This window comes from Ovis aries, chromosome 13 (genome assembly GCF_016772045.2).
Source record: "Ovis aries strain OAR_USU_Benz2616 breed Rambouillet chromosome 13, ARS-UI_Ramb_v3.0, whole genome shotgun sequence".
In the NCBI taxonomy this organism is placed as follows: Eukaryota; Metazoa; Chordata; class Mammalia; order Artiodactyla; family Bovidae; genus Ovis; species Ovis aries.
In genome coordinates, this window is record NC_056066.1 from 59,796,585 (window position 1) to 59,810,248 (window position 13,664).

The 13,664-nt window shown below is 46.9% G+C and overlaps 1 protein-coding gene across 1 annotated transcript in view; it reads left to right on the top strand.

The window, feature by feature from the left end:
- RSPO4 (R-spondin 4) overlaps positions 1-13,664 on the top strand; it is a 37,139-nt gene that overhangs the window by 16,814 nt on the left and 6,661 nt on the right. The window contains exons 2-3 of the mRNA XM_004014778.5: positions 11,573-11,761; positions 12,596-12,736. Of these exons, the coding sequence (XP_004014827.2) occupies positions 11,573-11,761; positions 12,596-12,736 (330 nt within the window). The remainder of the gene's footprint in view (positions 1-11,572; positions 11,762-12,595; positions 12,737-13,664) is intronic.

Below are 13,664 nucleotides of genomic sequence, written 5' to 3' on the forward strand. Positions count from 1 at the left end.
AGCCTTCAGGTTCTGCAGTCACACTGCCTGTGTCAGACTATCCAGTCAGATACCTCTTAGTAAGTCGCTTATCTCTTAGTAAGTGACCTCGAGCAAGCAGCAGCATTGCCCTGGACCTCAGTTTCCTCTTTTCTGAAGTGGATACGATCATTGTACCTAGTGGACCATGCAGCGTCTCTACATGGAAGGGGTAGCAGCTGTAAAAAAGGACGAGGCAGTGATGTGCAGCATTCGCCAGGATACTTCAAGTGAGCAAAGCAAGGTGCTGAAGAGTCTGTGCAGAGCACTGTGGTTTATCCTTGCCCTCTTGGAGCTCACCTTTCAGTGGTGGGAAAGAGATAACAAAACCAACCAACTCAAACCAACCCCTCACATATCAGATGGAGATAAGTGCCAAAGAAGAACAAAGCAGGGTGAGACAGGGATGTGCGATGGGTGTGATTTCAGGCAAGGTGGTCAGGGAGGTCTCATGGGGAAGGACATTCCAGTAGAGACCCCAAGGGGGTTGAGCCCTGTGGATGAATGTAGGGAGGGCATTCCAGGCAGAGGGAATGGCAAGCGAGTGCAAAGGCCCTGAGTTGGGAGTGGTCTTGGCACGTTTGAGGGACAGCAAAGATGAACGAGGCCAGCATGGCCGGAGCAGGGCAAGTGGCTATTGGAAGGGAATGTAATTGGCTTTGGTGTAGACTGATTTCTGATAGACTGTATGAGGGATAGGACACAAGGAGAAGAGTCAGAGTGACTCCAAGATGTTTGACCACAAGTGGAGTAGCCATTGACCCATGTGGACAGGAGGGGCAGTTTAGGGTGGGCAGGGGGAGGAAAGTATTAAAAGTTTCCATTTTGGATGTGTGCCTATTATTACTATATTCTGAGGGTTCTACCCACTAAACCCTCGTGTATTGACACTGTAGCAAGGATTTGCTCTCTGCTTCTTGCCCAAGCTCCCTCCCTGCCACCAACTTATATACAGTGAGTCCCCTACATACAAATAAGTTCTGTTCTCAGAGTGCATTCTTAAGTCCAATTTGTTTGTAATTCCAACAAAGTTAGCCGAGGTACCCAACTAACATAATTGGCTATATAGTACTGTACTATAACAGGTTTATTATCCTTTTCACACAGATAATACACAAAAACAAACTCACACAGACAAAAAAAAACATTTTTAATCTTCCAGTATAGTACCTTGAAAAGCACAGTAGTACAGTGCTACATCTGGCACACAGGGGCTGGAATCAAGTGAAGAGGCGAGAAGGGTTACTGACTGGAGGAGGGAGGGGAGCTGGGAGACGGTGGAGCTGAAGGGTCATAGCCATATGAGATGGGGGCAAGCTGCAGTTTCACTCACGCCTGACGTTGATGGCACAGTTTCTGATCCATTGTTGGATTCAATCCTCTTGCCCCTCTTGAAGAACTGATCCAGTGACATCTGGATAGTAGCTTTTTCTCTCGTCATAGATGACACGGTAGCACTGAATTACACTCTGAACAGCTGCTACAAACTTCATGGACCTTTCTACATTCAGGTCCTATTTCTCAAAAACAAACCATCTTCTCAAATAAAGAACATCCCCTTGCCATCTCCTGCACTATGAGCCTCTTCAGCTCTTCAGTTACTTCTTCTTCCCCTTGTCTCTCTTCATCCTTTCTCTGGACACACTGGCATCTTTGAAAGTTCACAGCCTGAAGGTTCCTATGTAGGGTATTTCCTGTACTGTCATAAACTCACCTTTCTTAGGAAACCTTTCTTCTGACACAAACCAGTCCTGCTCCAGTTCCCACATCTACCTCTCCAGAAAAACATCCCTGTGTGACGCAGGATACAGCATGCTTGGGGCTGGTGCATGGGGATGACCCACAGAGATGTTATGGGGAGGGAGGTGGGAGGGGGGTTCATGTTTGGGAAAGCATGTAAGAATTAAAGATTTTAAAATTTAAAAAATAAAAAACTTAAAAAAAAAAATCCCTGATGAACTGCAGTCTGAACCCAGCTCCTGGCTGCCTGGGTCCTTCATTTAGCTCTGAGCTCTGCTGGGCAGACATCATCAGCTTTCTTGGCAATGTATGAACCAAGTTCCCCCAACTAGACTGCACCTTCCCTGAGAACAGCTTTTGAGAACTTTTATCAAGCCATCATTCATTCATTTAAGAAATAGCAGGCACCTGCAGTGTGCAAGACTGTGGAAATTTGAAGGAGAATGAGCCAAGCTGAACCCCCAGCTCTCAAGGGAGCCCTTTGGGGTGCTTCCCGTGCACCTCCCATCAGTCAAGTGCTAAAATAGTGCTCATTTATCTGCCATGCGCTGTGCTAAGTACTCGGCATGGATGAGCTCACAAGTGCTGGGAGGTGGTTGCTACTACTGTCCACATTTTGCAAAAGAGGAGACTCGGATTCAGAATAGTGAAGCCATTTGCCTAAGATCACACAGCCAGAAAATGGGCTGGAAGCTGAGACAGTGTCCCCACACCCGCCCGCCCCGGTCTCTCCAATCAGGAGTCATCTCTAGGGCCCATGCCTTGCTGGGGATGATGAAATCTGCTCCCATGGCAGGAATGTGCCTGGGGGTCCTCTGAGCCAGCCTCCAGTGGCAAAGACTGCCTCCCATATGTGGCGATCTGAGCAGGCAGATGGGAGCCCAGATGTTGTTTATTTCCTCTGGTCATCGGTGACATGCATCTTCCACTGCCAGGCAAGGATAGGAGAATGCACCATCCAGCACTCTCTGTGTGTGGGTCCCCCCCCCCCCGCCACACATGGTTCTGGATCCTTCTCAAGGGCCTGGCCCTCCTCAGGTTGCCCTGCCTTGGGATAGGCGATGGTGGTCTCTTTTTCTTCTTCTCCATCCTCCTCTCCTCCAGGGAGTCCTTCGGGACAGCTGTGTTAAATCCTGTAGTCCACCATGACACACACTGTTCTCATGCAAGACACACTTCCCTGGGCACACCCCAAATGTGAAGAAACTCTACCTCAAAAATGTTGACATCAAATGAAAAGTTCTGCACTGATTGCCAAAGCAAGTCTGAGATCACAAACGCCAATGAGGCATGGCGGGTGGTGATAGCAATATTACTGAGACCCTTGTTAACTGGCAGGCCTGCTCAGGTCCTCAGGGTTCTCTCAGGTTGGTCAGTGTGATCCCTATTTTACAGGTGGGAAAACTGAAGCACAGGGCAGCTAAGGCACTAGTTCAAGGGGACATGAACAAGGATAAGGGGCAGAGCTGCTTGAACCCAAGCAGTGTGGCTCTTAACCCTGCTCCACTTTAAACTAGGAACCTGTTAGCAGTGCAGATTCTCAAGCCCTACCCAGACTTACTGAATCAGTGACTGAGGGGAAGGCTCAGCAATCAGTGATTTAACCAGCCCTCCAGGTGAACCTGATGCATGCCCAAGTTTGGGAACCTCTACTCTGCATTGCCTTCTAATGTGAATGAATGAAGCAGCTGTAAGATACATGGATGACAATACATGGCACCCAAGGATGATAATACATGGCAGTTGACCTTTGCCCTCAGTGTCAGGGATAATAAAAGGAAGTGGTGGGGACCTTGGCAAATCAGAGAGCATGGGCCCTGTTTGTGGAATTCCAGCCAAGCATTGCCCTGCGGGAATGCAGGCCCGGTGTGTGGGCAAGTATTCATAACTTTTCCAGCTTCTTATGTGAAATCTGATTTTTTAACTGTTAGCAAATTAGTTTTTTTTTTTTTTTAAGTGTATAGCTGAAGTTCTTGGCTTGGGTATTGAGGATTTGTCAATTTCAGGCTCACTGTGGGCTGCCAAGGAGATGGGCCTGCCTGAGAGACCAGGTAATTTTCAGGATCCTAGATGTTGCCCTGTGCCTTCTGACCCCCTCAAGGAAAGGTGGGCAGGAGGCACGATAATGCAGAGATGACTCTGAATCCACTCAGATCCCTAAATGAAGAAAATATAGTGATCACTTGCAAACACTAAACCATCGACTCCCATCAAAACAAGGGGCTTGCAGTCATTCTCAGGATGTGAGTGACCCTGAGATTGGGAATCCTTGTTTCAAAGAACACAGGTCATTCTCTGATCCCAACAGAAAGAATAAACTGCCCTCCACCTGAGACCAAAGCTGCCTCCTCTGTCTCTGCCCTGAGCCCTTCACCATCCCAAGGGTGAAAGGCTCTATGCTAAGACTTTCCAAAGTATTATACCGTCTGCTTTCATCACATCTGCAAGTTAAGTACTACCCCCTTTCACAGCTAGAATGACTGAGGCCCAGAGAGTTGAAGTACTTTTCGCATGATCACTGCCACATTTCGTAACCATTGAGTCCCTAGCACTGGACCTCACAGAGAGTAGGGGCTCACTAGCTATCTGTTGAATGAATGGTTGGGTGGATGAATGGATTACTGAACCTTGGTCTAATGCATGTGCTCAGAGTTGTTATAAGCCTGCATCCCTTAGTAAACTACCTACACCGATGTGATAAAAAGTCCACTGTCATTCTCCATAAGATGGACATCCAAGTCTCAACTTATCCCCTGGCTGCTTGAGGAAAGACAAAGTGACTCCAATGTCGTTCCAAGCCCTTCTGGATGCCGGAGCAACACAAGATCATCCTTTCAGGGCCATTGGTACTTTGACTGCGTGAGGATGGTCTTTATGAAGGGAAATACTTACTAAGAGAGATCACATGGGATGTCATCCCCCGTGATACCCCAGGAAAACTCAGGGAGGTTGCAATCAGAGCTCAAATACTGATACTTCAATGAGAAATGTGCCTCAGAGGGGAGAGAGGGCAGTGATGAAGGCCAGCATCCAGTTGAGGTACAGAAGGAGCCAGGGTTTTCAAAACATGTGCCCTAGAATCCCAGGGCCCCTTAGTGTGCCATGTGGTCAGGCTGAGTGGGCAGAGCTTCAGGCCCTCAGCCTTGCTAAAGCTGAGCTGCTGCACCATGACCTGTTGGGTTCCACTTACCTGGTGACCTACATCATTCTGATTGTAATTTTTGTTTTTTTACTTTATTTTACTTTACAATACTGTATTGGTTTTGCCATACATCAACATGAATCCGCCGCGGGTGTACCCATGTTCCCAATCCTGAACCCCCCTCCCACCTCCCTCCCCATACCATCTCTCTGGGTCATCCCAGTGTACCAGCCCAAGCATCCTGTATCCTGCATCGAACCTAGACTGGCAATTCATTTTTTATATGATATTATACATGTTTCAATGCCATTCTCCCAAATCATCCCACCCTCTCCCTCTCCCACAGAGTCCAAATGTCAATGTATGTCCAATGTATGTCCAATGTATGTAGTTCTATACATCTGTGTCTCTTTGCTGTCTCACATACAGGGGTATTGTTACCATCTTTCTAAATTCCATATATATGTGTTAGTATACTGTATTGGTGTTTTTCTTTCTGTCTTACTTCACTCTGTATAATCAGCTCCAGTTTCATCCACCTCATTAGAACTGATTCAAATGTATTCTTTTTAATGGCTGAGTAGTACTTCATTGTGTATATGTACCACAGCTTTCTTATCCATTCATCTGATGATGGACATCTAGGGTGCTTCCATGTCCTGGCTATTATAAACAGTGCTGTGATGAACATTGGGGTACATGTGTCTCTTTCAATTCTGGTTTCCTCAGTGTGTATGCCCAGCAGTGGGATTGCTGGGTCATAAGGCAGTTCTATTTGCGATTTTTTTAAGGAATCTCCACACTGTTCTCCATAGTGGCTGTACTAGTTTGCATTCCCACCAACAGTGTAAGAGGGTTCCCTTTTCTCCACACCCTCTCCAGCATTTATTGCTTGTAGACTTTTGGATCACAGCCATTCTGACTGGTGTGAAATGGTACCTCATTGTGGTTTTGATTTGCGTTTCTCTGATAATGAGTGATGTTGAACATCTTTTCATGTATTTGTTAGCCATCTGTATGCCTTCTTTGGAGAAATGTCTATTTAGTTCTTCGGCCCATTTTTTGACTGGGTCGTTTATTTTTCTGGAATTGAGCTGCAGGAGTTGCTTGTATATTTTTGAGATTAGTTGTTTGTCAGTTTCTTCATTTGCTATTATTTTCTCCCATTTTGAAGGCTGTCTTTTCACCTTGCTTATAGTTTCCTTTGTTGTGCAGAAGCCTTTAATTTTAATTAAATCCCATTTGTTTATTTTTGCTTTTATTTCCAGTATTCTGGGAGGTGGGTCATAGAGGATCCTACTGTGATTTATGTCAGAGAGTGTTTTGCCTATGTTCTCCTCTAGGAGTTTTATAATTTCTAGTCTTATGTTTAGATCTTTAATCCATCTTGAGTTTATTTTTGTGTATGGTATTAGAAAGTGTTCTAGTTTCATTCTTTTACAAGTGGTTGACCAATTTTCCCAGCACCACTTGTTATAGAGATGGTCTTTAATCCATTGTATATTCTTGCCTCCTTTGTCCATAGGTGTGTGGATTTATCTCTGGGCTTTCTATTTGGTTCCATTGATCTATATTTCTGTCTTTGTGCCAGTACCATACTATCTTGATGACTGTGGCTTGGTAGTAGAGCCTGAAGTCAGGCAGGTTGATTCCTCCAGTTCCATTCTTCTTTCTCAAGATTGCTTTGGCTATTCGAGGTTTTTTGTATTTCCATACAAATTGTGAAATTATTTGTTTTAGCTCTGTGAAAAATACTGTTGGTAGCTTGATAGGGGTTGCATTGAATCTGTAGATTGCTTTGGGTAGTATACTCATTTTCACTATATTCATTCTTCCTATCCATGAACATGGTATATTTCTCCATCTATTAGTGTCCTCTTTGATTTCTTTCACCAGTGTTTTATAGTTTTCTATATTGTAATTTGACATGAGGAGAGCTACCTCATGTTAACTAGTGACTTTCTTTGGGACTATGGAGTGAGCCCAGACTTCAGGGACTAGAAACTGGACTTAGAAGATGCTCAGAAACTCTGACCATCTGGGCCCCGTGAAGTTTTCTCTCCCCCGCCCCATCCCTCTGCATTTGATTTATTTCTCTCTCTTTTTGTGCTTCTGTGTAGTCAGGAGCCTTTGTCTGCAAGAGACAGAAAACCATACTCAAAATGGTTTTAGAAGAGAAGAGACTTTATGGACCCTCCCAGGAGTAGATCAGATGCACAGGCAATCTCTTGTATGGCCTCCATTCTTGGGACCCTCTCCCATCATGCATTGTCCACCAACTCTGGTCTACATCCTCTCTAATCAAATAGAGTGTAAACACACACACACACACACACACACACACACACACACACACACAATCCTAAGACTAGCTTCTATCGGAACACGTGCCTGTGTCTGAACCAATCACTGCAGTCAAGGGGACCTGATGCTGATTGCTCAAGCCCACGTTAAATGCATCTGGACAGAGGTGGTACCACATGAACCTCAAAGTCAGAGATGGGCCTTTGCTAGAAAAGAGTGTTAGTGCCCACCAAAGCTTCTCACACTTATACACTGGAACAGGCCACCCTGCCCTCCTGCAAATGTCCTTAGGTCAAGAGGCCATCCTAAACCATGGTCTGTCCACCCACAGTCAAAATTCTCTAGAAAGATGGTCTAATGGTCCCAGCATGGATGACTTGTCAGGCCTTGGTACAGCTGTACAAGCATACTTGCCAGGTCTGATTCTCAGGGAAAGAAGATTGTGAGCAAGAAAAGACACACACAAAATGCCAATTATGTCTATTTTGGTCTTGTTTAAATGTACATTCCTGAGCCTAGAGGCTTTACAAGCCTCCCTGGAGATTCTTATGCATAGTCAAGTTGAGAAGCCATCAAGTCTGGATCTTTCTAAAGCAACATTGTACAAACTTTAGCTGTCATCACTTATTATTCATAAAATTAGCACTCAAGTCTCTACATCTGTAACCATGGGAAAATGGGAGGAACAGCATTGCCCTTTCTAATGAGTTATAGTCAACTACTGCACAATTGCACTCATCTCACATGCTAGTAAAGTCATGCTCAAAATTCTCCAAGCCAGGCTTCAGCAATACGTGAACTGTGAACTTCCAGATGTTCAAGCTGGTTTTAGAAAAGGCAGAGGAATCAGAGATCAAATTGCCAACATCCACTGGATCATGGAAAAAGCAAGAGAGTTCCAGAAAAACATCTCTTTCTGCTTTATTGACTATGCCAAAGCCTTTGACTGTGTGGATCACAATAAACTGTGGAAAATTCTGAAAGAGATGGGAATACCAGACCATCTGACCTGCCTCTTGAGAAACCTATATGCAGGTCAGGAAGCAACAGTTAGAACTGGACATGGAACAACAGACTGGTTCCAAACAGGAAAAGTACATCAAGGCTGTATATTATCCCCAGCTTATTTAATTTATATGCGGAGTACATCATGAGAAACACTGGGCTGGAAGAAGCACAAGCTGGAATCAAGATTGCCAGGAGAAATATCAATAACCTCAGATATGCAGATGACACCACCCTTATGGCAGAAAGTAAAGAGGAACTTTTAAAAAGCCTCTTGATGAAAGTGAAAGAAGAGAGTGAAAAAGTTGGCTTAAAGCTCAACATTCAGAAAATGAAGATCATGGCATCTGGTCCCATCACTTCATGAGAAATAGATGGGGACAGTGGAAACAGTGTCAGACTTTAATTTTGGGGGCTCCAAAATTACTGCAGATGGTGATCGCAGCCATGAAATTAAAAGACACTTACTCCTTGGAAGGAAAGTTATGACCAACCTAGATAGCATATTCAAAAGCAGAGAGAGACATTACTTTGCCAACAAAGTTCCGTCTAGTCAAGGCTATGGTTTCTCCAGTGGTCATGTATGGATGTGAGAGTTGGACTGTGAAGAAGGCTGAGAGCCGAAGAATCGATGCTTTTGAACTGTGGTGTTGGAGAAGACTCTTGAGAGTCCCTTGGACTGTAAGGAGATCCAACCAGTCCATTCTAAAGGTCCTGGGTGTTCTTTGGAAGGACTGATGTTGAAGCTGAAACTCCAATACTTTGGCCACCTCATGTGAAGAGTTGACTCACTGGAAAAGACTCTGATGCTAGGAGGGATTGGGGGCAAGAGGAGAAGGGGACAACAGAGGATGAGATGGCTGGATGGCATCACCGACTCGATGGACGTGAGTTTGAGTGAACTCTGGGAGTTGGTAATGGACAGGGAGGCCTGGTGTGCTGCATTTCACTGGGTCACAAAGAGTCAGACACAACTGAGTGACTGAACTGAACTGAACTGAACTGAACTGAACTGATAGTCAGTCAGTCAGTTCAGTCGGCATCTCATCCTCTGTCGTCCCCTTCTCCTCCTGCCCCCAATCCCTCCCAGCATCAGAGTCTTTTCCAATGAGTCAACTTTTCGCATGAGGTGGCCAAAGTGCTGGAGTTTCAGCTTCAACATCAGTCCTTCCAAAGAATATTCAGGACTAATCTCCTATGAGTTATAGAGATGTGATGAAAGCCAGAGTGAGGCCATCAGATTCAAAAAGTCAGGGGTGTCATTACAACAGCAAGGCACTAGAGGGCACCCTACCAAAGGCTGGGATCAGGGATGCAGCAAGAGGCAGAGCCAACAGCTGTTGAAAGAGGTGGTGATGAATGATGGTAGTTGAGATCCATCACCTGTCCACACACATGCATGCATGCACACTCTGACACCCTCCCAGGTCAGAGGTGAGTCCTTGTTGGGTTGTTTTTTCTGCAGCATGTTGAAATCTCACTCTACAAATACTGCAGTAGCTCTAATTGGAATTTCTATGCTATTTGGCTGCCTGACCTTGGGGAAGGCTCCATGTTCTCTGGCCTCTGAGTCCCCAGGGAAGCTGCAGGGATTGGGCTGCGTGATCCCTAAACTCTTCCAAGAGACAACAGTTAATAAGGGTTTCGCTTTGTCACCATCTGCGTTGCTATTACAGTCATTTTTGTGGGCTGCAACCCTCCCAACCAGGCTGTAAGGTCCCAGAACAGCAGGGCCACGTGTTGCTCATGCCTGCAGCCCCAGGCTCTGCCTGACACAGAGGAGGCCCCCGAGCAAATGCGCCGAGTGGCAGTGTGGTGCTGACTGACGTGTGTCCCTGCACCACTGATTCTGGGGGATGCTGGGTGTGTCATTTCACCTCTTTGAGCCTCTGTTTCTTTAGTTCCAAAATGGGTAGTACCACTCACGCCTGTGTCAGGCTGTCTCCAACCACAAACTCAGTTTTCAGGAAATACCCTTCTGTTTCTCTGTCATTGAATATAATTTCTAATCTGAGTCCTATTTTGCCAGGTGGCAGAGATCGCCTCAAGCCAACAGAAGGTCTCTTTGCCCTTTGTTGGTGGGGTCACATCGCAGGGCCAGTGGGCTTACATAGTGCCAAGGTAACTAGTTTATTAAACAAGCTGAACTTGGTGAGTTATGAACATGCAACAGTTTCATGTTTCCCTAATCTCTGCCTCTATGAAGCTGCCTGGCCCTTTCCTGGCCCTTAATGACACCCGGTTACTTTCTGACTCTCCCCAGCTCCACCTACCCCCAGTGGTCTACCGTCCTGCCTCTTGCTGAGGCGCCTGCCAGAAACCAGCCTTCTTGGGTGAGGCTTCTTGAGCCTGACTACTCCTGGGGAGACCTGCCACTGAGAACCCCTCATGCTGGCCATAAAGGATGTGCAATTTCTTCTGCTGCCTTCCCCCTCAGCTTGGCCCTTCCCTCTCCTGGTCTCTTTTCTGTGCTCAAAGCGGTGTTGGAAGGAGCAGAGCCACACAAGCTAACATCCAACCGGGGTGTGAGGTGCTGGTCACCCCCTTTATGCAGGCAACAGTCTTTGTGAGAGGTACCCTTGCATCTCCTCTCACTTGGTTTGGGGGTTTGGGAAGTGAGAGGAAGCCACAGCAACCCCATCTTCCCCAAGTTGACAGCTCCTAACTCTCCTGAGTCCTCCTGTCTTGGTGTCAGCATGATCAGAGGTAATCGGACTGCAGAGACTCCCTGTAAGCCCTGGAGGAGCTTTCTTCCTAGGGTATTTCTCACCTTTTTCTCCCCAGCTTTGGCTGCCACTTCTGGAACAAAAAGTTCCTTCCCTTTTCTTGCTGTACTTGAGGATGTTGGGAGCCCTTGATAATGGTGTCAGTGAGGAATGGGGTATTGTTCACAAAGGCAGCAGGGAGACGAGGGTCTTCTCCCACCCTCTCATGCATGTGCACCACAAACACACTCAAAAATACACACTGTATTAGTGAAGATTTACTATGCCAGGGAGTGACCGACTTCTAATCTTATTTCTCCAACATCTTTAACACATGATCCAAAAGAGACGCTTGTGCTCCAGCTCTCGTGTTCACATTCCACCCAACAGGAAGGATCAGGGGATGACAAAGGGCACGCCCCTGCCCTTTAAGCTTTCTAGAAGTTGCACACACACTGCTTTACCTTATAACCTACTAGCCAGGGTTTGGTCACATGACCAAAGTCACATGATATAGTTGCATCGGAAGTGCAGTCATTTGGACGGCCACGTGCTCAATTACTGTTCTATCCCAATGAGACAGTCTGAGCTGCTGACACTTGTGGTTTCACTATCTCTCTCTCCCTTTCCCCACTCTCCATCCTGGTCTGGCTGGCAGCGGGCACTGGTCTGGGGGGCAACTGCACAGGCTGTGTTATCTGCTCAGAGGAGAACGGCTGCTCAACCTGCCAGCAGAGGCTCTTCCTGTTCATCCGTCGGGAAGGTATCCGCCAGTACGGCAAGTGTGTGCACGACTGTCCCCCCGGCTACTTCGGCGTCCGAGGCCAGGAAGTCAACAGGTGCAAAAGTATGTGGCCCCTTCCTTATCTTATGCTAGCACTGCGCTGCTGCGCACTCCTGGTCTGCTGCGCACATCCCACCTCTCACCTAACACAATAGCCCCTGGGGAAGTAGTGTATGCCTGAGCCCAGACTCAGATATATGCTTGCTTTCAGGCTGGCTCTGAAGCCCTAAGCAAGTCAGTTCCCTCTCTGAGCTCAACACTAACAACAGGACAGGGAACTTCCACCTCTACACTTGTTTGCTCTGTGGCCTTTGGCATGCTACTCACTCTCCCTGGGCCTAGCTCAATGGCAAAAGGAGTCCTAACTCCTAACTTTGGTTTTCACTGTGAGCTGGGCAAATCATGACTATCTTTGAGCTTTGGTGGAAATGGAGTAGGGAGTCCTTGCTTGCAGCCCAGATTCACTGTGTGACTTCAGGCAAGGTATTTGCTCTCTCTGAGCCTCAGCTCAAATGATAAAGAGAATCAAAATAACTATGTTACCTTGGACATGACACCTGCCCCCACTGAGCCTCAGTTCAAATGAGAAAAGGAGTTCTGAAATGCAGCCCCATTTGTGGACAAGTTTGGGATTCAAATGAGATGTTAGTCACTCAATTGTGTCTGACTCTTTGTGACCCCATGGATTGTAGTCCACCAGGTTCCTCTGTCCATAGAATTTTCCAGGCAAGAAAACTGGAGTGGGTTGCCATTCCCTTCTCCAGAGACACACTGAATCTGGACCCCAATGCTACAGAGCTTGGGTCACTCAGAGGCCCTCCCCAGTCCTGGGCAGTCCCAGAGGGTCCCCTCCCCAGGTAGCTCCCCTCACCAAGGCTGGTCCTGGCTGTATTACAGAATGCGGAGCCACATGTGAAAGCTGCTTCAGCCAGGACTTCTGCATCCAATGCAAGAGGCGGTTTTACCTGTACAAGGGAAAGTGTCTGCCCACCTGCCCGCCAGGCACTGCGGCCCAGCAGAGCACACGGGAGTGCCAGGGTGAGTGGGGGCATCCTCGCCCTGCCCTGTCCCCTCCCTCTCTGGAGCAGGGGCTGGTGAGGGGTGTCAGGAGACCTGGAAGAAACCGTAGCAGAATGTCACGTGATGATGGGAAACCCAATGCAATGTCAGGGACACACAGGAACCCTTCAATACACTAGACCCATCATAGGCACCACTGTGATGGTTACTATTACTATCAACATCTACATCATTATTATTGCCAAGGGCGGCTGCAGAGCCCAGAAGAAGAGTATTGCTTTTGGAATAAGACCTGGGTTCAAATGCTGTCTCTAAAAATCACCCATTAGTGAACTTGAGCAAGTCAGTTAAGCTCTCTGTCCTTCAGTTTCTCCAAATGTTAAGAAAATTACAATAGGAGATAAAATCTACTTCATGGGAGAGGGTTGTTGTAAGGGGTAAATTAATACACTTTAAAGTACTTAATACAGTAGCTGGCACAGTAAGTGCTCAATATATGTCATTGTTATTGCCTGTCATATTAGTCGTCGTGACTGCTCTCTTTTCCCCCTACTCCTTTCAGATTCCTGTGTGAGCACCGCTTCTGTGATCTGTCCTTTTATGAGGCTCTTTACCAGCGTTCTCACCTGAATCACATATCTCTGCCCACACAGTCTCTCTGGGCTCATGTTCACGGTCATTCCAAACACTGATGGCTCCTAACTCACTCTCCTCAGCTTCATCTTCTCACAGGCAGCAGACTCACATCCTCACCTGCCCTGTGGGTGCCTTTTTCCCTCCGTGCCCACCCCCAGCCTGGTGCTTCCTCTGGGCTTCCTCCGTCAATGACCTGCTCCACCACCCACAGGCTGGCCATCCTGGAAGCATGGGCATCACTGTGGACTCTTGCCTGTCATCCTGCATCCAATCCAATCTCCTTCATCCACTCAGGAAATATTTGCTAGAG